General features: G+C 52.5%; 1 protein-coding gene across 7 annotated transcripts in view; it reads right to left on the minus strand.

The window, feature by feature from the left end:
- The window catches only part of LOC112423955 (beta-glucuronidase), a 30,445-nt gene extending 9,868 nt beyond the window's left edge, over positions 1-20,577 (minus strand). For 4 of the 7 annotated variants that reach the window (XM_071095283.1, XM_071095284.1, XM_071095282.1 and 1 more), the window contains exons 1-11: positions 20,303-20,573; positions 18,592-18,777; positions 18,100-18,284; positions 17,772-17,914; positions 14,108-14,295; positions 13,020-13,172; positions 12,630-12,808; positions 12,399-12,545; positions 7,596-7,680; positions 5,806-5,982; positions 2,235-2,370 (exon numbers count right to left, since the gene is read on the minus strand). In XM_071095283.1, the coding sequence (XP_070951384.1) occupies positions 2,235-2,370; positions 5,806-5,982; positions 7,596-7,680; positions 12,399-12,545; positions 12,630-12,808; positions 13,020-13,172; positions 14,108-14,295; positions 17,772-17,914; positions 18,100-18,284; positions 18,592-18,777; positions 20,303-20,512 (1,789 nt within the window). In that variant the 5' untranslated portion in view covers positions 20,513-20,573. Of the gene's footprint in view, positions 1-2,234; positions 2,371-5,805; positions 5,983-7,595; positions 7,681-12,398; positions 12,546-12,629; positions 12,809-13,019; positions 13,173-14,107; positions 14,296-17,771; positions 17,915-18,099; positions 18,285-18,591; positions 18,778-20,302 lie in introns of those variants that run through there. The other 3 variants (XM_071095285.1, XM_071095287.1, XM_071095286.1) reach the window with 3 other exon arrangements.
- Positions 20,578-23,536: the final 2,959 nt, after the last annotated feature.

Below are 23,536 nucleotides of genomic sequence, written 5' to 3' on the forward strand. Positions count from 1 at the left end.
TCTGGTAACTAGGTAGGCAGAGAGCTGTGCGTATCTGGGACAGTTACCCTTGAAAAGGCTTGGGTCTTTCTGAAGAGATAGCACCTAGTGGGAGCCAGGGTCCTGAGCAGCCACAGGTGCCTACGTGGGACCTACTCATGGAGTTCAAAGTCCTCTGGGGCAGGGCCGATGTTCAGCTTGTCAGCACCCACCACCAGTGGTCATCAGGCCTGAGCTGAGGCTGGTGGGAAACACAGCTGGCAAACACCCATCAGGGCTGTGCTCTCAGGACATTCTCTGTCCCCAATGAGACCACCACTAAATGGAAATGTTAAATGCAAAGGAGGCCTTCCCCACCAAAATGTTCAAGACTGTTTCTTCCAAGAGTGAACACAGGCACCGCCAAGTACTTCGTCAGATGCAGCTCTTACAACACCCACAAGGTGGCGGCATTATCCCCTGGACAGGCTTATGATAAGCTTAGGCTACTTGCCCATCGTGATGCAGCTCATTTCTTTTTTCTAAGATCGAGTCAGCTGGCCACAATGGCTCACGCCTGTAATCACAGCACTTTGGGAGACCCACATGCATAGATCCCCTGAGGTCGGTAGTTCAAGCCCAACCTGACCAACATGGAGAAACCCTGTCTCTACTAAAAATACAAAATTAGCCGGGTGTGGTGGTGCATGCCTATAATGCCAGTTAATTGGGAGGCTGAGGCAGGAGAATTGCTTGAACCCGGGAGGTGGAGGTTGCAGTGAGCTGAGACAGCACCACTGCACTCCAGCCTGGGAAACAAGAGCAAAACCCCCTCTCAAAAAAAAAAGACTCTCACTTTATTGCCCAAGCTACAGTACAGTGGTCTGATCTTAGCTCATTGCAATCTCCATCTCCCAGGTTCAGCCGATTCTCATGCCTCAGTCTCCCAAGTGGCTGGAATTACAGGCATGCGCCACCATGCTCGGTTAATTTTGTATTTTTAGTAGAGACGGGGTTTCTCCACGTTGGCCAGGCTGGTCTTAAACTCCTGACTTCAGGTGATCTGCCCACCTCAACCTCTCAAAGTGCTGGGATTACAGGCGTGAGCCACTGCATCCAGCCTGCAGCTCATTTCTTATCACATAAAGCCTCACGCCTCTCCACAAAACTGCCATCACGGATGTCCCCAGAAACCATTTATTGCAAGTGCCACGCAGAGGAGAGCTTCCTGTTCTCCTTTTCCCTTTCCCTCTTCCTTCTCACCTCATCTTGTTCATTCATTCATCCCTTTTCCACTCTCACTTTTAAGCTTTAACCTTTCAAAGGCCTGTCTTCCCCTGTAAGTAATATAATTCCCACCATTACCATATCCTTCTCCAACCCACCAAACTGCCATCCTGAGTTTACAGTAAGTCCATAAACTAAGAAATGGGACACATTCATTGCGAACATGGCAGCCCCTCATCTGTCCCCATGTGAGAACACAGATCTTATTCTCTTTGAAGACCAATTTTGTTTTTTAAAGGCAGGTCTCGCTGTTGCCCAGGCTCTCGTGCAGTGGTGCAATCACAGCTCACTGCAGCCTCCAACTCCTGTGCTCAGGTGATTCGCCTGCCTCAGCTTCCCAAGCAGCTGGGACTACAGGCACACACCACCATGCTAGCTAATTTGTTTTTGTAGAGATGGGGTCTTGCTATGCTGAACAGGCTGGTTTTGAACTCCTGGCCTCAAGCGATCCTCCCACCCTGGCCTCCCAAAGTGCTGGGATTATAGGCATAAGCCACCATGCCCAGCCTGAAGACTTTTAAATGCTGCCTCATTCAAGACGCATTGAAACTCACCTGTATTCGATGAGCCTGCTTTTCGCAAGTGAGTAATGTACAACAGCCTGAAATACCTTAAGCTTCTCAGGCTTTGTACCCTACTATGGAATAATGAGTGTTTCCCAAAAGTAAATCCATAATGAGGTCCCGTTTTTCCTTCCTCCTTGGCTATGAAATAGACAAGAACAAGGCAAGCTAGCCATTTCCGTCTCACCATAGCTGACTCTCCTGTCTGCTTTTTGACCACATTTGGGAGGAGGCGGGGGCCTGACTGCTTTCCTGCTTCCTAAGCACAACTTACTTTTCCTACAAAATTCTCAACACAACCTACATGGATTAAACCAGCTTCCCCACTGTTTCCAATATTCTTACAATCGAAATGGCCAGCATTGGCAAGGCAACTTGAAAAAATAAGGGCGGGTACCTTATCCCATGAGCCAAACTGCCACTTACACTGTTCAGTCATGAAATCGGCAAAATTCCAGATGAGCTCTCCAACCACGTACTTTCTGCGTTTTTGATCCAGAACCACATGGTACTGCTCTAGCAGACTCTTCTGGTACTCTTCAGTGAACATCAGAGGCGGGTCCTGGCATTCAAGGCAAAGAGAATGTAAGGGTCAGAACTGGCAGAATTGTAAAGTTGGACAAAAATAAAGATCCACTTGATGGTGACCAAAATATCTGTCCTCGCAGGGGGCTATAGTGACTGCAGGACTCACTGATGCTGGAGTAAAGACAGCCAGGGAATGATGTAACCCAGAATAAAAAAGGAGGTTTAAAAACAAAACAACCTTAATGAGCAACTGCTTTATTTATAAACATAATTTGATATTCACTTTACATTACTTTTCCACCTCTATCTGCTAGTACAGTCTTAAGGCTACACTACACTACCGGTAAAAATATGTCTTTGGGTCAGGTGCAGTGGCTCTTGCCTGTCATCCCAACAGTTTGTGAGGCTGAGGTGGGAAGACTGCTTGAGCCCCGGAGATCAAAGCAGCAGTGAGCTGTGTTCACAACACTGCATTCCAGCTTGGGTGACACAGCAAGACCCTGTCTCAAATAAATAAATAAATAAAATTAAATTAAACTAAACCAGGCTGGGCATGGTAGCTCAGGTCTCTAATCCCAGTACTTTTGGAGGTCGAGGCAGGAGGATCACTTGAGCCCACAGTTCAAGACTAGTCTAGGCAACACAGTGAGACCCAGTCTCTACAAAAAGCCTAAATATTAGCCAGGCGTGGTGGCGCACGCCTGTGGTTCTAGCTACTTTGGGGGCTAAGGAGGGAGGATCGCTTGAGCTCAGGAGGGTGAGCAGTGAGCTGTGATTATGCCACTGCACTCCAGCCTGGGCAACAGTGAGGCTGTCTCAAAAAAAATTCTTTTAAACTAAATCAATTCAGTTATCCTAGTCATATATCAAGACCTCAGTAGCCATGTGTAGCTAGTGTGTAGCATTTCAGACAGTGCAAATGTAGAACATTTCCATCACTGCAAGAGTGTTTTTTTGTTTTTTTTTGAAACAAGGTCACCCAGGTGGGAGTACAGTGGTGCCATCAGAGCTGAATGCAGCCTCGACCTACTGGGCTCAAACAATCCTCCCACCTCAGCCTCCCAAGTATCCTGGACTATAAGCACTCACAACCATGCCTAACTAATTTTAAATTTTTTGTAGAGATGGGGTCTGTGTTACGCAGACTGGTCTCAAACTCCTGGGTTCAAGAGATCCTCTGACCTTGGCGTCCCAAAGTGCTAGCATTCCAGGTGTGAGCCACCAGGCCCAGCACTGCAGAGGTTCTATCAGCACTGACCTAGACCCTCTCAAGAGTTTCTTAAGAGTTTAGAGCTGGGGCTTGGCGCGGTGGCTCATGCCTGTAATCCCAGCACTTTGGGAGGCCAAGGCGGGTGGATCACTTGAGGTCAGGAGTTCAAGACCAGCCTGACCAACATGGTGAAACATCATCTCTACTGAAAATACAGTATTAGGTGGGCGTGGTGGTGCGTGGCTGTAATCCCAGCTACTTGGGAGGCTGAGGCAGGAGAATCGCTTGAAACCAGGAGGTGGAGGTTGCAGTGAGCCGAGATTGCGCCACTGCACTCCAGCCTGGGCGACGAGCGAAACTCATCTCAAAAAAAAAAAAAAAAAAAAAAAAAGAATTCAGAGCTGGTTACCTTTTCAAAGAGGATGAGCAAGCGAGCATATCCACGAGCCAACTCTCCCTACTTAACTAGTTTGCAGAAGTGGCATTCTGTAAGCACGATAAATTTAAGGGAGCAAACAGAACAGCACAGTCCACTGTGGGTGGCTAGTCCCTGTGTGTCAACGGGAGTCCCAGGAGCTGTGACAAACAAGTGTGAGCTGGCTGGGGTGGGAATGAGGGGCTGGACGGGGTTAAGGAATCCACATGAAAAAAAAACCTCACAAGACAAACCAACATATCTTTAGTGAGGAGGACAAAAAAATCAGATGGATTAAAAAAAATGGGGACAGGCCGGGCATGGTGGCTCATGCCTGGATTCCCAGTACTTTGGGAGTCCAAGGCAGGAGAATCATATGAGGCCAGGAGTTCCAGACCAGCCTGATAGTGAGACTCCATCTTTACAAAAAAATTTAAAAATAGGCTGCCCATGGTGGTGATGCCTGTAGTCCCAGCTACTCAGGAGGCTGAGGCAGGGGAATCGCTTCAGCCCAGGAGTTGAAGGCTGCAGTGAGCTATGATGGCACCACTGCACTCCAGCCTGGGCAACAGAACAAGACCCTGCAAAAAAAAAAAAAAAAAGAAAAGGCTAGCACAGTGGATCACGCCTGTAATCCCGGCACTTTTGGAGGCCAAGGCGGGAAGATCAGTTAAGTCCAGGAGTTTGAGACCAGCCCAGACAACATAGCAAGACCCTATCTCTAAAAAATAAACATTTTGGCCGGGCGCGGTGGCTCAAGCCTGTAATCCCAGCACTTTGGGAGGCCGAGGCGGGTGGATCACGAGGTCAGGAGATCGAGACCATCTTGGTTAACACGGTGAAACCCCGTCTCTACTAAAAAATACAAAAAACTAGCCGGGCGTGGTGGCGGCGCCTGTAGTCCCAGCTACTCGGGAGGCTGAGGCAGGAGAATGGCGTGAACGCGGGAGGCGGAGCTTGCAGTGAGCTGAGATCCGGCCACTGCACTCCAGCCTGGGCGACAGAGCGAGACTCCGTCTCAAAAAAATAAAAAATAAAAAATAAATAAACATTTTTAAAAAAGAATCTTTTAGTTGGTGATTATGTTGCCAACATGGGAATTCCAGGTAGAAGAAACAGCTCAAGCAAGAGAGGGAGAGCAAACGAGGGCAGTGGAAACAGATCAGTGGCCGGGAGTGAGGGGAGAAGAGGATGAAAACCCAGGAGAGAGCAGAGGACACTGAGTGTCCTGACCAGGGTTTAGGGCTTTGTCCTGTGGGCCTGGGGGAGCCGATGACAGGACTCCCAAAACTGTCATCTGTGGCTGGCGCAGAGGCTCACACCTGTAATCTCAGCCCTTTGGGAGGCTGAGGCAGGAGATCACTTGAGCCCAGGAGTTCAAGATCAGCCTGGGCAACACAGCAAGACCTCATCTCTACAAAAGTAAAAAAATTAGCCAGGCATATTGGCATGTGCCTATGGTCCCAGCTACTCAGGAGGCTGAGGTGGGAGGATCACTTGAGCCCAGGAGGTTAAGGCTGCAGTGAGCAGTGATCACACCACCACACTCTAGCCTTAGTGACAAAGAAAGATCCGGTCTCAAACGCAAACAAATACAAATTTGGATTTGTTAAGAAGACTACTTGGGCACAGGTGATAGGAGGCTGTCTGGAAACAAAGCCAGTAAGGAGGCCACCTCTGAGGACCAAGCAAAGGGGGCCGAGGCGAACGTGGATGAGGCAGCGGGAGGAGAGCCCAAAGCTGAAGTGAGGGGAGCAGTGCAGTGGGCGCAGGGCAGGCCGGGGGAGGTCAGTGACATCTCTGCCTCGAGAGAACACACAAACAGAAAGCTCAACACCGCTTACCTGGTGAAACCCAACAATCGTTTCCGCTCCATACTCGCTCTGAATAATGGGCTTCTGATACGTCTTATACCAGCTCTCAAACTGGGTGGTAAGCTGCCGCTGAATCAACTCCAGGTGCCCATAGTCGTGATACCAAGAGTAGTAGCTGTTCAAACAGATCACATCCACATACGGAGCCTAGGACCAGAGTGGCAGAGCCCATTTAGCACCCACAAGACAGCATGACAGCACTCACACACTGTGGGGGCTTCTCTGACAGAGAAGGTAAGAAGGGGATGTAATCCCAGCACTCTGTGACGCTGAGGCAGAAGGATGGCTTGAGGCCAGGGGTTCGAGACCAGCCTGGGCAACACAGCAAGACCCCAGCTCTACAAAAAATAGTAGTGAAAAAATTAGCAGGGCATGGTGGCTCATGCCTGTAATCCCTGCACACTGGGAGGCCAAGGTGGGAGGATCACTTGATCCCAGGAGTTCAAGACCAGCCTGGGCAATATCGCAAGACCCCATTTCTACCAAAAAAAAAAACCAACCTAGAACGGGAAGAGCTGCCTCCTGGGGCTGAGAACATGCAAGTACACCAATTTAGATCCTGAAATTACCCTGCTCCATAGGCAGGAAACATGGTCACAAAGTAGCCGAAAGGAGGCAGGCCAGTCACTCCACGTTGATGCTCATGACATGCGCAGCTGGGAAGGGCTGTGAGAGGCACGGCAGCTGCCAACGCACAGTCCTCAGCCAAAGCCCAGGGCCTGCGCCACTAGAACTGTGTCCTCTCCAGGCAGCACTCCCATCACCGGGCTTCCCCTCACCTTGCCCTGGAGAAGCGTTCCCACCCGAGGGGCCGATGAAGTCATTCTCACAGAGAATCTTTTGTTTTATTTTGGAGACATAGTCTCGCTCTGTCCCCCAGACTAGAATGTTAGTGGTGCGATCTCAGCTCACTGCAACCTCTGCCTCCCATGATCAGGTGCTTCTCGTGCCTCAGCCTCCCGACTAGCTAGGATTACAGGTGCGCGCCACCATGCGTGGCTAATTTTTTTGTGTTTTTGGTAGAAACGAGGTTTCACCAGTTGGCTGGGCTGGTCTTGAACTCCTGACCTCAAGTGATCTGCCTGCCTCAGCCTCCCAAAGTGCTGCGATGATAGACGTAAGCCACCATGCTCGGCTGTCACAGAGAATCTTGAGACAGCTTTCACGAGGCAGCGCTGTGGGCTGTAGAGGACTTGCAAGAGTCCATCCTAGGAGCAGAGCAGGGAAGACCGAGTAGGACCACCCCCAGCTTCAGCAAAGCAGTGCTCACGGCTGAGCAGCAAAAGCTTCTGTGTCCAACTGGCTAGTTTCTAATGTGTCCTAAACACACTTCTTTCTAGTAAAAATGCTGGCCGGGTGTGGTGGCTCACGCCTGTAATCCCAGCACTTTGGGAGGCAGAGGCGGGGCGGATCAAGAGGTCAGATAGAGACCATCCTGGCTAACATGGTGAAACCCCATCTCTACTATAAATACAAGAAAGTTAGCTGGGTGTGGTGGCGGGCACCTGCAGTCCCAGCTACTCGGGAGGCTGAGGCAGCAGAATGGCGTGAGCACTGGAGGCGGAGCTTGCAGTGAGCCGAGATCGCGCCACTGCACTCCAGCCTGGGGGAGAGAGCAAGACTCTGTCTCAAAAAAAAAAACGAAATGAAAAAAACCCAGACTGGCAGCGCATGGTGCTTTCCAGCTGTTCCAATGAGCAGGTTTCAGGACGAGCCTAGGCAAAGGCAGGGAGAAGTGGCATGGGGACCCCCAGGCTCACCCCCTTGTCTGCTGCATAGTTGGAGTTGGTTACAAAGGTCACAGGCCGGGAGGGGTCCAAGGCTTTGGTGTGAGTGATCACCATCCTGTCCACAAAAGGCAGAAGACACAGGTTCTGTCAGTCCAAGGGCTCAGACACCCTCCCATCCTCTCTGTCCCATCTTCCCCTGCCAGAACACAACAGGGGCCAGGCAAGATGGCTCACACCCGTAATCCCAGCAGTTTGGGAGGCCGAGGCAGGTGGATCACCTGAGGTCAGGAGTTCAAGATCAGCCTGGCCAACATGGTGAAACCCCTTCTCTACTACAAATACAAAAATTAGCCGGGCATGGTGGCGCGTGTCTGTAACCCCAGCTGCTTGGGAGGCTGAAGCACAAGAATCACTGGAACCCGGGAGGTGGAGGTTGCAGTGAGCTGAGATCGCGCCACTGCACTCCAGCCTAGTCCACAGAGCAAGACCCTGTCTCAAAACAAACAAAAACAAAGGAAAAAAAAAAAAAAAGCATGGAGCTGCTGCTTTCTTCCCTAACTGGAGATTTTAAGTAAGGGCACATGTTCCTCTAGTCCTAGACCGAGCTCTCTAACATCACTCTTTCTCCCCCCGTCTCTGAATCCTATCCTCCCAGAAGAGTAGCCACCCTTCCAGGTACACAGAGCCGAGGCCACTGGGCTGAACACTGCTAAAAATGAGGTTGACTCCCTGAAACAGCTCTTGAACACAGGAGTGGATGGGTGCAGAATTGGGTGGGGTATTTATTAATGCATCAAGCAAACAGGGGCACTCCCTGGAAAGTAGGCATGGGGCTGGGTGCGAGGTGCTCAGCAGTGATCAAATCTAAGTCCACAGGTCCTGGGCAGTGGGAGTGGAGACGGATGCACAGAGAAATGGTGCAAGAGCCGGGCACGGTGGCTCACACCTAGAATCCCAGCACTTTGGAGGCTTACTAGAGACCAGCATTTCAAGACCAGCCTGGCCAACATAGCAAGACCCGGTTTCTACAACAAATTTAAAAATTAGGGGCGGGCATGGTGGCTCACGCCTGTAATCCCTACACTTTGAAAGGCCGACGCGGGTGGATCATGAGGTCAAGAGTTTGAGACCAGCCTGGCCAACATGGTGAAATTCTACCTCTACAAAAAAATACAAAAAAAACCTAGCTGGGCATGGTGGCACACACCTGTAATCCCAGGTACTCATGAGGCTGAGGCAGAAAAATTGCTTGAACCCAGGAGGTAGAGGTTGTAGTGAGCCAAAATCATACCACCGCTCTCCAGCCTGGGCAACAGAGCAAGACTCCATCTTGGGGAAAAAAAATTTTTTTTTAACTTAGCCTGGCATGGCGGTGCACGCCTGTGGTCCCAGGTATTTGGGAGGCTGAGTGGGGAGGATCGCTTAAGCCCAGGAGGCCGAGGTGGCAATGAGCCGTGACTGCACCACTGCACTCCAGTCTGGGGAACAGCGAGACCCTGACTCTGAAAAACAAACAATGAAAGAAATGTTTCAAATGGAAGTGACAAGTGGTGGCAGGAATTGGGCTCTGCTAGACAATAAACATAACTTGGACCGGAGAGTCAAGGACAGCCTCTTAGAAGAAACGACCCTTAGGAAGGGTGCGGTGGCTCATGCCTGTAATCCCAGCAGTTTGGGAGGCCGAGGCGGGTGGATCACCTGAGGTTGGGAGTTCAAGATCAGCCTGACCAACATGGAGAAACCCCGTCTCTACTGAAAATACAAATTAGCCGGGCATGGTGGTGCATGCCTGTAATCCCAGTTACTCAGGAGGCTGAGGCGGGAGAATTGCTTGAACCCAGGAGGCAGAGGTTGCGGTGAGCCGAGATCACGCAATTGCACTCCAGCCTGGGTAACAAGAGCAAAACTCCATCTCAAAAATAAATAAATAAATAAGAGGAAATGGCCCTTATACTGAGTAGAGTTAACCAGGAGGGATGAAGGAAAGAAAAACCCAACAGAGGGACCCGTCCGTGCTCAGAGCTCCCAGCACCCACCCAAGTCCTCCACAGTATAGACTTTTTTTTTTTGAGACAGGGTCTTGTTCTGTCACCCAGGCTGGAGTGCAGAGGCCTGATCTCGGCTCACTGCAACCTCCGTCTCCCAGGTTCTAGCAATTCTCCTGCCTCAGCCTCCCAAGTAGCTGGGATCACAGCCGCGCACCACCATGCCCGGCTAATTTTTGTATTTTTAGTAGAGACGGGGTTTCATCATGTTGGTCAGGCTGCTCTTGAACTCCTGACCTCGTGATCTGCCCGCCTCGGCCTCCCAAAGTGTTGGGATTACAGGCGTGAGCCATCACGCCCGGCCCTTTTTTTTTTCTGAGAGACAAAATCTCACTCTGTAGCCCAGGCTGGAGTACAATGACATCATCTCGGCTCACTGCAACCTCTGCTTCCCGGGTTCAAGCAATTCTCCTGCCTCAGCCTCCCAAGTAGCTGGGATTACAGGCATCCACCTCCCTGCCCAGCTAATTTTTTTACTTTTAGTATAGATGGGGTTTCAATATCTATTGGCCAGGCTGGTCTCCAACTTCTGGCCTCCGGTGATCCACCAACCTCAGCCTCCCAAAGTGCTGGGATTACAGGCGTGAGCCACCACGCCCAGCCTAGACTGTTGTTGAAGCCTGTTTTCCTCCTTCCTCAGTTCATTTCTTCTTTTACGCCCTCCCCAATCGTTGCTCTGCCCATCCAAAGGCTGTGACTGGCACAGATCAGAACAGAACCCCCTACCTCAAGTTCCAAACCCACACTCTCCAACAGCCAGGCTCTCAGATGGGATGCTTCAAAGTCTTGGGACAGCCTGGCTGAACCTCTCCAGCCTGGGTGGCTCCCTCCAAATCCTGCCCCAGAAAACAGGCATCTCCTCTGGCCACCTCCCAAAGAAGCGTGTCTGGAAGCCTCAAACACCTGCTCCTAGAAGCCTGTACTCTTCCCCTTCCCTTCGCAACAAACGTCCTGTCCACCCAGTCCTGCTGAGCACACCCCTGTGGCCTGAGCTCTGAATTGTCCATGGCCCAGGCTGCAACAACTTCTCAGACCCTTCTGCCTGCTGCAGACTTGGCTCAGCCCAAAGCACTGCATGAAATTGGGGTGTGCTGTATGAGTCAAGAAGCATTTTTTTTTTTTTTTTTTTTTGAGACGGAGTCTCGCTGTGTCACCCAAGCTAGAGTGCAGTGGCCAGATCTCAGCTCACTGCAAGCTCCGCCTCCCGGGTTTTTACGCCATTCTCCTGCCTCAGCCTCCCGAGTAGCTGGGACTACAGGCGCCCGCCACGTCGCCCGGCTAGTTTTTTTGTACTTTTTAGTAGAGACGGGGTTTCACCGTGTTAGCCAGGATGGTCTCGATCTTCTGACCTCATGATCCGCCCGTCTCGGCCTCCCAAAGTGCTGGGATTACAGGCTTGAGCCACCGCGCCCAGCCTCAAGAAGCATTTCTACCACCTCTGCTGCCTCTACCGCAAGTGAAAAACCTATTCTGAACGCTGAGTTAGAACTGCACGATTGTAAGGAAGAAAAGGGGGCCAGCAGTGGTTCACTCCTGTAATCCCTGCACTTTGGGAAGCTGAGGCAGGAGGATCACTAGAGGCCAGGAGCTGCAGGCCAGCCTGGCAAACATGGTGAAACCCAGTCTCTACTAAAAATACAAAAATTAGCCGGGCACGGTGGCTCCCACCTGTAATCCCAGCACTTGGGAGACAGAGGTAAGTGGATCTCCTGAGGTCAGGAGTCCAAGACCAGCCTGGCCCAACACAGTGAAACCCCGTCTCTACTGAAAAATGCAAAAGCTGGCCAGGCACGGTGGCTCACGCCTGTAATCCCAGCACTTCGGGAGGTTGAGGCGGGTGGATCACGAGTTCAAGAGATCGAGACCATCCTGGCAAAAATGGTGAAACCCTGTCTCTACTAAAAATACAAATATTAGCAGGGTGTGTTGGTGTGTGCCTATAGTCCTAACTACTCAGGAGGCTGAGGCAGGAGAATCACTTGAACCTGGGAGGTGAAGGCTGCAGTGAGCCCAGATTGTGCCACTGCACTCCAGCCTGGCCACAGTGAGACTCCATCTCAAGAAAAAAAAAAAAAAAGGAAAAGTTAGCTGGGCGTGGTGGCCCGTGCCTGTAATCCCACCTACTCAGGAGGCTGAGGCTGGAGAATCACTTGACCCAGGGAGGCGGAGGTCGCAGTGAGCTGAGATCATGCCCCTGCACTTCAGCCTGGGCAACAGAGGGAGACTCTGTATCCAAAAAAAAAAAAAGAAAAAGAAAAAAGAAGAAAAAATTAGCTGGTCGCGATGACACACATCTATAATCCCAGCTACTTGGGAGGCTGAGGCAGGAGGATCACCTGAGCCTGGGAAGTCAAAGCTGCAGTGAGCCAACATTGAACCACTGCACTCCAACCTGGGCAACCAGACTGAGAACCTGTTTCAAAAAAAAAAAAAAATAACCAGGCCAGGCACAGTGGCTCATGGGTGCCTGTAATCCTAGCTACTCAGGAGGCTAAGGCAGGAGAATCACTTGAACCTGAGAGGCAGAGGTTATAGTGAGCGGAGATCACCCCACCGCACTCTAGCCTAGGCAACACAGTGAGACTCCATCTCAAATTTAAAAAGTGAAAAAAAAAAAAAAAAGAAAAAAAAATTTGGGTGGGTATTTGGTCCCTGAATGTCCAGGTATAGACGGCCTTCCCATTGGGCTGGACGGGAGGCTGATCTCGAACAGCACACGCCCACCCCAGCCAGCCGCCTGCCAGGGTCTCCTCCCCAATCTAGCCGAGGGCAGGCAGGGGGCACTCACTTCAAGTGGTAGCCGGCAGATTCTAGGTGGGACGCAGGCTCGTTGGCCACAGACCACATCACGACGGCGGGGTGGTTCTTGTCCCTGCGCACCACTTCCTCCATCACCCGCATGTGGTTCTGCAGGGACACGTTGTTGAAGAACTGCCTGCAGGCCAGGAGGGAAGGGACAGAGGGTCATGGTGCAGCCCACAGGCTGGGCAGGCGGAGCAGGTGCACAGCGGGGACTCACGGCAGTGCCAGGCCCACGCCAGGACACTCATCGATGACCACAATCCCATAGCGGTCACACATCTGCAGCACTTCCTCGGCGTAGGGGTAGTGGCTGGTGCGGAAGGCGTTGGCACCAAGCCAGCGAAGCAGGTTGAAGTCCTTCACCAGCAGCGGCCAGTCGAAGCCCTTCCCTCGGATCTACGGGACAGCAGAGCCGAGTGACCCCTGTCCCTGTCGAAGCTGCACTTCCTCTGAGAGCCAGGACCCTGGAGAGCCACCCCACGAGTCCCCTCTCCTTTTGGAGCCATTTGCCTCATTGCCCTGAGCTGCCCTTAACTGCAGGACACAGGGAAGGTGAAAGTGGAGGGTGACCAGAAGCAGCCCCAAGGATCCAGGAGCCCCAACGCACGTCCGCATCCTCATGCTTGTTGACACCGTGGAAATAGAAAGGTTTCCCATTGATGAGGAACTGGCTTTCGGTGACAGCCACAGTGCGGATCCCCACAGGGAGTGTGTAGAAGTCAGAAACAGGCCCCAGCGACATCTGTGCAGTCAGTCGCACCTACAACAACCAAAGCACCAGGTGTGAGCACCCCAACAGCCTAAGCCCTCTGCCAGGAAGGCCCCTCGTGCACCCCAGCAGCCGCCTCTGGGCCTGTAAGCAGAGATGCAACAATCAGAGGCTCTGCTCTTCCCTGGCTGAACCTGGGACCTGCCCTTCAAAATGGGGTCTTCCCCTTGACCAGACAAGGAGGCTCATGCCTGGAGTTCTCACATTTTGGGAGGCTAAGGCAGAAGGATCACTGGAGTCCAGGAGTTCAAGACCAGCCTGGCAACAGCCTGAGACCTCATCTCTATAAAAAAAAAAACTTTTTTGAGACAGTCTCACTCTGTCCCCCAGGCTGAAGTGCAGTGGTGTGATCTCAGCTCACTGCACCCTCTGCCTTCTGAGTTCAAGCAATTCTCCTGCCTCAGCCTCCCGAGTAGCTGGAATTACAGGTGTGCACCACCATGCCCAGCAAATTGTCATATTTTTAGTAGAGATGGGGTTTCACCATATTGGCCAGGCTGGTCTCAAACTCCTGGCCTCAGGCCATCCACCCACCTCAGCCTCCCAAAATGCTGGGATTGCAGGCATGAGCCACTGTGCCCAGCTTACAATTTTTTTTTCTTTAATTAGCCAGGCATGGCGGCATGTGCTTGTAGTCCCAGCTACTCAGTAGGCCAAGGTAGGAGGATTGCTGCAGGCTGAGAGCTCAAGGCTCAGTGAGCTATGATCAGGCCACTGCACTCCAGCTGGGGTGACAGAGTAAGACCATCTCAAAAACAAAACAAAACAAAACAAAACAAAAAACTGGGCCTCCCACCAAGGGTGAGAAACATCAGAAAGTTCAGAGGACCACGCTGCCCGTTCACCTGTCCTGGGCTCCTGCTGAAGCCAAGGTCACCAGATGTGGGCAAAAGACCTCCCTTGGGCAAGCCCCAAACCACCATTACCTCCAACGAGTACAGATAGGCGGGGCGTTCGTGCATCAGGTATGGCCACCAGAGCCTGGCACCCGGCACCTTCAGTTGGCCCTGGGTTCCTGTCCCGTTCGCCATGAGTTTGTTTTCTGCATCCAGAAGACGCACTTCCAACTCAAACAGGTTACTGCCCTTGACAGAGATCTGGTAATTCACCAGCCCTGGGAGAAACGAGAAAGACCAGTGCTGTGGGAGGGACATGACCTGAGTCACACAAAAGGGAGTGCCCTGCAGCCACCGCTGCCAGGAAGCCATTTGTTTCTGTTGTTTTTTTTTTTTTATTTTTTAAATTGTTTTTGTTTTTTTTCTTGAAACGGAGTCTCACTCTGTTCCCCAGGCTGGAGTGCAGTGGCATGATCTCGGCTCACTGCAACCTCCACCTCCAGGGTTCAGGTGATTCTCCTGCCTCAGCCTCCCAAGTACCTAGGATTATAGACGTGCACCACCATGCTCGGTGAATTTTTATATTTTTTAGTAGAGATGGGGTTTTGCCATATTGGCCAGGCTGCTCTAGAACCCCTGACCTTAGGTGATCCACTCGCCTTGGCCTCCCAAAGTGCTGGGATTACAGGTGTGAGCCACCGCACCCAATGCTTTTTTTAATTTAAAAAAAGATTTTTTCGGCCAGGCACAGTGGTCAGACCTGTAATCCCAACACTTGGGGAGGCTGAGGTGCGAGGATTGCTTGGGCCCAGGAGTTCAAGACCAGCCTGGGTAACACAGGGAAACCACTTCTTCCCTAAAAACACAATCAGCCGGGCGTGCTGGTGCGTGCTTGCAGTCCCAGTAGCCCCAGCTACTTGGGAGGCTGAAGTGGGAGGACTGCTTGAGCCAGGAGTTCGGGGCTGCAGTGAGCTATGATCTTGAGGCAGGGTAGGTAGTCAAGAAGTGACTGTGTCCTTTGGACATGCCAGCCACGGCGTTGAGACACGTGACGTGTGAACACGCATGTACAGCTACTGCGCATGTGCACCCAGAGGACAGCCCAGAACGTGCTTACAGTAACACCTCTTCCCAGCTCCTTAGGAATTCATCATGGAAGACGCCCAGAAAGGGAGTTTCCCCAGTAATAATCGGCGCTGTCTCATCCTTACGAGCAGCCTGTCCTGAATTCTGTGTCTTAGGGTGAACCATGTATTTTGCACTTCATTATTTTTTTTGAGTTGGGGTGTCGCTCTTGTCACCCAGGCTGGAGCGCAGTGTTGCAATCTCAGCTCACTGCAACCTCCACCTCCCAGGTTGAAGCAACTCTCCCATCTCAACCTCCTGAGTAGTTGGGATTGCAGGCTCACACCACAATGCCCAGCTAACGCTGGGTAGGCTGGTTTGAACTTCTGAACTCAAGTGATCCACCCGCCTTGGCCTCCAAAAGTGCTGGTATTATAGGCATGAACCACTGCACCCAGGCTATTCTAAATTTTACTTCCAAAATACTTTTCCTGGGCAATAAATTGCTCTATGTTGCATTGCGTTTGCTGTGTGATTCTTTTTTCAATTCTTTTTTATTCATTTATTTTATTTTCTCAGACAGGGTCTCACTATGTTGCCCAGGCTGGTCTGAAACTTTTCACTTTAAGCGATCCACCCACCTTGGATTCCCAAAGTGCTGGGATGACAAGCATTAGCCACCACACCCAGCCTAAATTTTTTTTTCTTTTTTTTTTTTTTTGAGACAGAGTCTTGCTCTGTCGCTCAGGCTGGAGTGCAGTGGCGCAATCTCGGCTCACTGCAAGCTCCCCCTCCCAGGTTCAAGCCATTCTCCTGCCTCAGCCTCCAGAGTAGCTGGGACTACAGGCACCCGCCACCACACCCAGCTAATTTTTTTTGTATTTTTAGTAGAGACAGGGTTTCACTGTGTTAGCCAGGATGGTCTCGATCTCCTGACCTCATGATCCGCCCGCCTCGGCCTCCCAAAGTGCTGGGATTACAGGCGTGAGCCACCGTGCACAGCACCTAAATTCTTTTAAACTTAGAACTGCAGGCTTATGACAGCTGTCAATAATCTTGCCACTGCACTCCAGCCTGGGCGACAGTGCAAGGCCTCATAGCAGGAAAAGAAAAAGATAAGTTTTTTTTTTAATTTATTTTTTTGACATGGAGTCTCTGTCACCCAGGCTGGAGTGCAGTGATGTGATCTTGGCTCACTGCGAGCTCCGCCTCCTGGGTTCACGCCATTCTCCAGCCTCAGCCTCCCGAGTAGCTGGGACTACAGGCGCCCGCCAGCACGCCCGGCTAATTTTTTGTATTTTTAGTAGAGACGGAGTTTCACCGTGTTAGCCAGGATGGTCTTGAGCTCCTGATCTCGTGATCCGACTGCCTTGGCCTCCCAAAGTGTTGGGATTACAGGCGTGAGCCATGGCGCCCGACCTGAAAAATGTACATTTTAAAAAAGAAAAAAACTTAAAACAAAAATTTTTCATAAATACAGGATATCCCAGTGGCTCATGCCTGTAATCCCAGTATTTTGGGAGACTGAGGTGGGTGGATCCCGAAGTCAGGAGTTGAACCAGCCTGGCCAACATGCTGAAACCCCATCTCTACTAAAAATACAAAAATTAGCTGGGCATGGTGGCATACGCCTGTAATCCCAGCTGTTCAGGAGGCTGAGGCAGGAGAATTGCTTGAACCTGGGAGGCGGAGGTTACAGTGAGCCAAGACCATACCACTGCACTCCAGCCTGGACAACAGACAGAGACTCCATCTCAAAAAAAAAAAACCAAAAAAAAAACCAGCTGGGCGCAGTGGCTCACGCCTGTAACCTTTGCATTTTGGCAGGCCGAGGAGGGTGGATCACCTTAGGTTAGGAGTTCAAGACCAGTCAAACCAACATAGTGAAACCCCATCTCTACTAAAAAAAATACAAAAATTAGCTGGGTGTAGTGGCAGGTGCCTGTAATCCCAGCTACTTGGGAGGCTGAGGCAGAATTGCTTGAACCCAGGAGGCAGAGATTGCAGTGAGCCAAGATCACACCACTGCCCTCCAGCCTGGTGACAGAGCAAGCCTCCATCTCAACAAAAAAAGAAAAAAGAAAAAAAAGAAAGACAGGGTCTCCCTCTGTTGCCCACATCAGAACGCAGTGGCACAGTCATAGCTCACTGCACCCTTGACCGCCCAGGCTGAAGTGATTCTCCTGCCTCAGCAGCTGGGACTACCGGTATGCATCACCATGCCTGGCTAATTTTTTAATTTTTTGTGGTGATGGCCTTGCTGCGTTGCCCAGGCTGGTCTTGAAATACTGGCCTCAAGAGATCCTCCTACCAGGGCCTTCTTGCAAAGTGCTGGATGACAGGTATGAGCCATCGTGCCCGGCCCCCTGACGCTGCCTGTTCCTTGAACATGATGTGTAGCAAGGGGAGCTGGAGTGAGAGCAGCACAGTGGCGAAGGGACACGACTGCCACCCTGAGCTGTGTGACGTTAGGCCAGACCCCTCTTCTCCAAGGGAGGTCAACCACACGGGTGATTTCGGGAGCCCGTGCCCACTCAGACAGCCTGGAATTTAGCTTTGTAGGTGGATGGGAACCTGTGAGGGTTTAGAGATGCTGGGAGCACCTTTTTCCTGGGAGAGCTTTCCAAACAGGGAACAAACAGAGCCACCCTGGGCCCTGCTGAGGGAGGATCCTACCAGAAGCCCTCACCACTGTCGTGCTCCACGCCGGTGGTGACGGTGATGTCATCGATGTAAGCGGTGGGTGTCGTGTACAGAAGCACAGACCGCTGCAGTCCCGCGTAGTTGAAGAAGTCAAAGTATGTATTCTGGACAAAGTAACCCTTGGGATACCTAGGGTGGGAGGACTGTGGTTCGCTGGGCCCTTGCCCTGGGTCCCTTGACCTCAGCTCACATGCCTTCCCAGCCTCCCCAGATCCAGGGCCTCCACTCTGCAAAGGCCACCCTGTCCCTAGCAGGAAGACCACGGGGTGGGGCGGGAAGGTGGGTGCGTGCAATGGAAGCAGGATGGTACCCACTTGGAGGTGTCAGTCAGGTATTGGATGGTCCCTGGTGGCAGGGTGGTGGGGGTGAGTGTGTTGTTGATGGCGATAGTGATGCGGAGCTGGGAGGACAGGGGCCCCACCTGGACCAGGTTGCTGATGTCGGCTTCAAAGGGCAGGTAGCCCCCCTCATGCTCTAGCGTGTCGACCCCATTCACCCACTGCAGACACAGGAGACATGGGCAGGGGGTGGCAGGTCAGGGCATGAGGAGGTGCCCAGCTGTCGGGCACTCCCTCACATATCCAACAGTATGGGGCTCTGGGGCCTGCCCACTAGACGGGAAGAATGGCATCCCAATGGGGTAGATCAGGCTACCTATTCCCCTACACAGGGCACAGCACCCAAGGCAGGGCAGGGCCCCCCACCATCCCACCCCGGCAGACAGGCTGTGGGTGGCAGCTGGGGGTCCCATGCTGGTCAGCAGCCGTGCCCACCCACCCGCCCTGCCTGCTCCTGGCCGCACTGACCACGATGGCATAGGCGTGGGCACTGCCAATCCTCAGCACCACTCTTGTGCTCAGGTCCTGGGTCCATCGCTCCGGCAGGATCACCTCCCGTTCATACCACACCCAGCCAACAAAATGCCGCAGACGCCAGTCCTGGCTGATGTCGTTGAAGCTGGAGGGAACCGGCATGTCCAGGGTGGGGCCTGACTGTGGAGAGAAAGGCTGGGCTCAGCTCCTAGGCCCCCAAAGGGATCGGGACCAGTGTGCTGCACAGCTGTGTCCCAGGCTTAGTGCAAAAGCCCTGACACATTGTGAGGACTCTTGGCGGAACAGACAGATAACTTGCTGATAACAGGTCAATTGCCAGGGCGATTAGTGCACCTGGGCCAGGGGAGCCAGGAGTTCCTCCTCGGAATGGGTGGGGCCCAATATCTCCTGAGACAGGAGCGAGCCCAGGGCCACATCCCAGCCAGAGGCAAGAAGGTTCAGACCCATGACTAAGGCAGATGGCCCATTGCATGTCACAGGGAGGAAGGCTGGTTGGGGGGATAGGGGGAGCTTTGCTTAGGACACTGTGAGTGGGGCCCACACTGGCACCCAGCCCCCTCCTCTCTCCCTCCTGTACTGAATGATGCAAAGTCAGAAAAAGAGGATGTAGACCAGGCAAAAGCGGCCCAGACCTCACCCGGTTCCACTTCTCTGCTGACCACATCCGAGTCAGGAGGGGAACACGGGTGGCGTCCTTGGCCTGATGTCACGTCCTGTCCTCTATCTGAACCTTAAAAACCAGAAAGCTGACCTCAGGACGTCTAAACTGTCCCCTCCTCCCAATCCCCGGGCCCAGCTCTGTGCAGTGCATGCTGCTGTGCCAGGGGAGTGTGTGGGTAGTTCATGCCTGTAATCAGCACTTTGGGAGGTCAACGTGGGAAGATGGCTTCAGGCCAGGAGTTCGAGACCATCCTGGGTAACTAGTGAGACCCTTTATCTTTAAAAAAAAAAAAAAAATGTCTCACTGTGTCGCCCAGGCTGGAGTGCAGTGGCATGATCTCAGCTCACTGCAACCTCTACCTCTTGGGTTCAAGCAATTCTCCTGACTCAGCCTCCCAAGTACCAGGGATTACAGGCGTGAACCACCACACTTGGTTAATTTTTATATTTTTAGTAGAGACGAAGTTTCACCATGTTATGTTGGCCAGCCTGGTCTCAAACTCCTGGCCTCAGGTGATTCGCCCGCCTCCGCCTCCCAAAGTGCTGGGATTACAGGTGTGAGCCACTGAGCCCGGGTAAGATTTTTTGTTTTGTTTTGTTTTGTTTTGCTTTTTAGCCAGGCGTGGTGGCCCCAGCTAAACTGCGGGACGGGAGAATCGAGTGAGCTCAGAAGTTAGGATGGCGCCACTCTCCTCCAGCCTGGGAGACAGGTGCAAACCCAGTCTCAAAAAACTTTTTTTTAAATAAAAAATAAATATTAAAAGGAAGGACACTGCACAGGCTCAGCCTTCGCCTCAGGAAGGGGTTCGGCAGGAGTCTTTTCTCCTCCTCCTGCCTCCTCCACCCCGGCCCTCCAGAGTGCCCCAGTTCCCCCGTCCCCCAACCCCGCGCCCCCTAAGCCCGTTGACCTTTAACCTCCTGCGGGCTCCCAGCTCCGGGAAGCCCAGGGGAAGGAGCCTGCGGGGACCCGGGATCCCCCACTCCCACCGCCGGGCTTCCTCCCGGCCCTGCCCCGAGATCGCACCTCCCGCAGAGGCCGCCGGTACCACTGCTCCTCAAAGCCCCGGCGTCGGTTGTCGGAGAAGTCGGCGCGGAAGCTCCAAAGGCCGTCCAGCTCCTTGCGCTCCCGCGACGGGCTCTCCCGGGGGTACAGCATCCCGCCCTGCAGCGCCAGCGCGCAGCCCCACAACAGCGGCCCAAGCACCGCCCAGGCCACCGCCAAGCCCCGGGCCATGCTTTCCGCTCGCCTACTCTCCCGCTCCCCTCTCCGTCACTGTCTGCTGGGCTAAGAAAAGCGCGGGAGGTGCCCGTAGGGCGGCTCGCGTGACGCGCCGGTGGCGTGACGCGCCTGAAGCCGTCCGCGCCATCTTGGTTCAGGACGAGTGCCAGGCCTGGAGGGGCGGGGCGGGGCCGGGAGCTGCCCAGTGGGGCCTGTGGCTGAAACCCCAGGCTAGGCCTTTGGGGAAACGGGACTCTCACCCTCAGCCCCAGCCAAGAAGGGCGAGGTCTGCTCCCCATCCCGGCCCAGGCTGGACGATCCAGGGTCGCAGGCCAGAACAGAACCCCTGAGATCGGTGGGATCCCCCTGTTTCGTCAAGGAGCACCTCCACTTGCTTTCCCCAGCAGGAATTTGAGCTGGCCCCATGGGAGCTTCTTCCATGCCTGTGTGATGCAGCCTCTTGCAGGGATGCCCGTCCTTGGGATGCGGCCATAGCCTTGACCCTGGGATTCTGGAGCCCTGACCTTAACCCAGGGGCCAAGAGCTCCCTCTTGGTGTTGCAGGCACATAAAGATGCAGGGAGAGAGGCCAGGTGCAGTAATCCCTGCACTTTGGGAACCCGAGGTGGGGGGCGGGGGGGGGGGGATCACTTGGGGCCAGGAGTTCGAGACCAGCCTGGCCAACAGACAGTGAAACCCCGTCCCTATTTTGTAAAAACTAAAAAAAAAAAAAAAAAATTAGCGGGGCGTGATGACGCGCACCTGTAATCCCAGCTACTCGGAAAATCGAGGTAGGAGAATCGCTTGAACCCGGGAAGCAAAGGCTGCAGTGAGCCAAGATCACACCACTGCACTCCAGCCTGGGCAACGGAGCAAGACTCTGTCTCCAAAAAAAAAAAAAAAAAATTGCAGGGAAAGGGTGCCCTGCGGGACCCCACTTTACTCCAGTAGGGAAGGCACCCTGTGGGAGAGGTAGAGGAGGAGATCTGGAGACAGCAAAGGAGACATAGGTTTATGGAGGGTACTTTCATACAGGGACGGTTCAGTGGTCATTGCTGGACATGAGAACCACTACGATTTGTAAAAAGCATGCAGCTTACGTAACATTTTCAACTAGCATCCTGTTACTGGTGGAGTTCCGGGTGGTGAGTCCCTACACATCAGCAGCAACCTCAATTCTCCCCTCCTCAGAAGAAAGAATTGCACTGAAGGGTATAAGGCAGAAAGCCAGAGGAAGGCCAGTTGCAGAGCAGTAGTAAAAGTTTATTAAAAAGCAGGCCAGCGCTGGGCGCTGTGGCTCAAGCCTGTAATCCCAGCACTTTGGGAGGCAGAGGTGGGAGAATCACAAGGTCAGGGGTTTGAGACCAGCCTGGCCAATATGGTGAAACCCCGTCTCTACTGAAAATTAGCTGGGCATGGTGGCATGCGCCTGTAGTCCCAGCTACTCAGGAGGCTGAGGCAGGAGAATCTACTGAACCCAGGAGGCAGAGGTTGCAGTCAGCCGAGATCACACCACTGCACTCCAGCCTGGCGACAGAGCAACACTCAGTCTAAAAAAAAAAAAAAAAGCAGGCCAGGTGCAGTGGCTCAAACCCGTAACCCCAGCACTTTGGGAGGTCAAGGCGGGAGGATTACTTGAGGTCAGGAGTTTGAGACCAACCTGGCCAACATGGAGGAACCCCATCTCTACTAAAAATACAAAAATTAGCCGGGTGGCGGGCACCTGTAGTCCAAACTATTCGGGAGACTGAGGCAGGAGAAATGCTTGAACCTGGGAGGCAGAGGTTGCAGTGAGCTGAGATCATGCCACTGCACTGCAGCCTGGGCTACAGAGTGAGATGCCATCTCAGAAAAAAAAAATTATTAAAAAACTTTAGAACAGGAAGGAAAGAAAGAAAGTATAACTTGGAAGAGGGCCAAGTGAGTGACCTAAGAAATCAAGTGCCTTGGCCGGACACGGTGGCTCACGCCTGTAGTCCCAGCACTTTGGGAGGCCGAAGCGGGCAGATCACCTGAGGTTGGGAGTTCGAGACCAGCCTGACCAACATGGAGAAACCCCATCTCTACTAAAAATACCAAATTAGCCAGGTGTGGTGGCGGGCACCTGTAATCCCAACTATTTGGAAAGGCTGAGGCAGGAAAATCGCCTGAACCTGGGAGGTGGAGGTTGAAGTGAGCCAAGATCACGCCATTGTACTCCTGGGCAACAGGAGTGAAACTCCGTCTCAAAAAAAAAGAAAGAAGCTAAGTGCCCAGCTTGACCTCTAGACTCGGGGTTTCATAGGCTGGCATCCTACCAGGATATTGCCACTCCTGATTCCTTAGGTGGGGCCCTGAACACACGTTCTTCTTAGACCATAAAGTCATTCGCAGGGTGCACAGCAGTTACGGATGTCGGGTGCCTCTGCCATACGGAGGGGTCCCTCAGGTCCTAGGAACCTGGCCTGGACACAATTGTTTGTACGATTACTCCCCCACCCCCTTTTTTCACACTCACCAAACCCACCTTCTGAAAATGGACCTTAATACTGGAAATGGAGTCCCCAGCGCGGTGAAAATAAATACATTCTAGGAACTGACAAGGCCTGAAGGCTTTTTCCCAAATGTTTACACGGTTTTTTTTTTTTTGTCATATTTTCTTATTTTTTAATTTTACTTTTATATTCCATTAGTGAAATGTTGACATGCTTAATTAAATTAGGATACAGTTCATTGTTTATGAGGCAGCTTTAGGCCAAATTTAACAAAAGTAAGAAAAAGTAGGATGCAGACGTTTGTACAGTATGTAAAAATCAGTAATTCAGGCCAGGCTCAGTGGCTCACGCCTGTAATCCCAGCACTTTGGGAGGCTGAGGCGGGAGGATCACCTGAGGTCAGGAGTTCAAGACCAGTCTGGCCAACATAGTGAAATACCGTCTCTACTAAAAATACAAAAATTAGCCAGGTGTGGTGGCAGGTGTCTGTAATCCCAGCTACTAAGGAAGCTGAGGCGGGAGAATCACTTGAACCTGGGAGGAGGAGGAGGAGAAGGAAGAAGAGG

Source organism: Macaca nemestrina, chromosome 4 (genome assembly GCF_043159975.1).
Source record: "Macaca nemestrina isolate mMacNem1 chromosome 4, mMacNem.hap1, whole genome shotgun sequence".
NCBI classification, from domain to species: domain Eukaryota; kingdom Metazoa; phylum Chordata; class Mammalia; order Primates; family Cercopithecidae; genus Macaca; species Macaca nemestrina.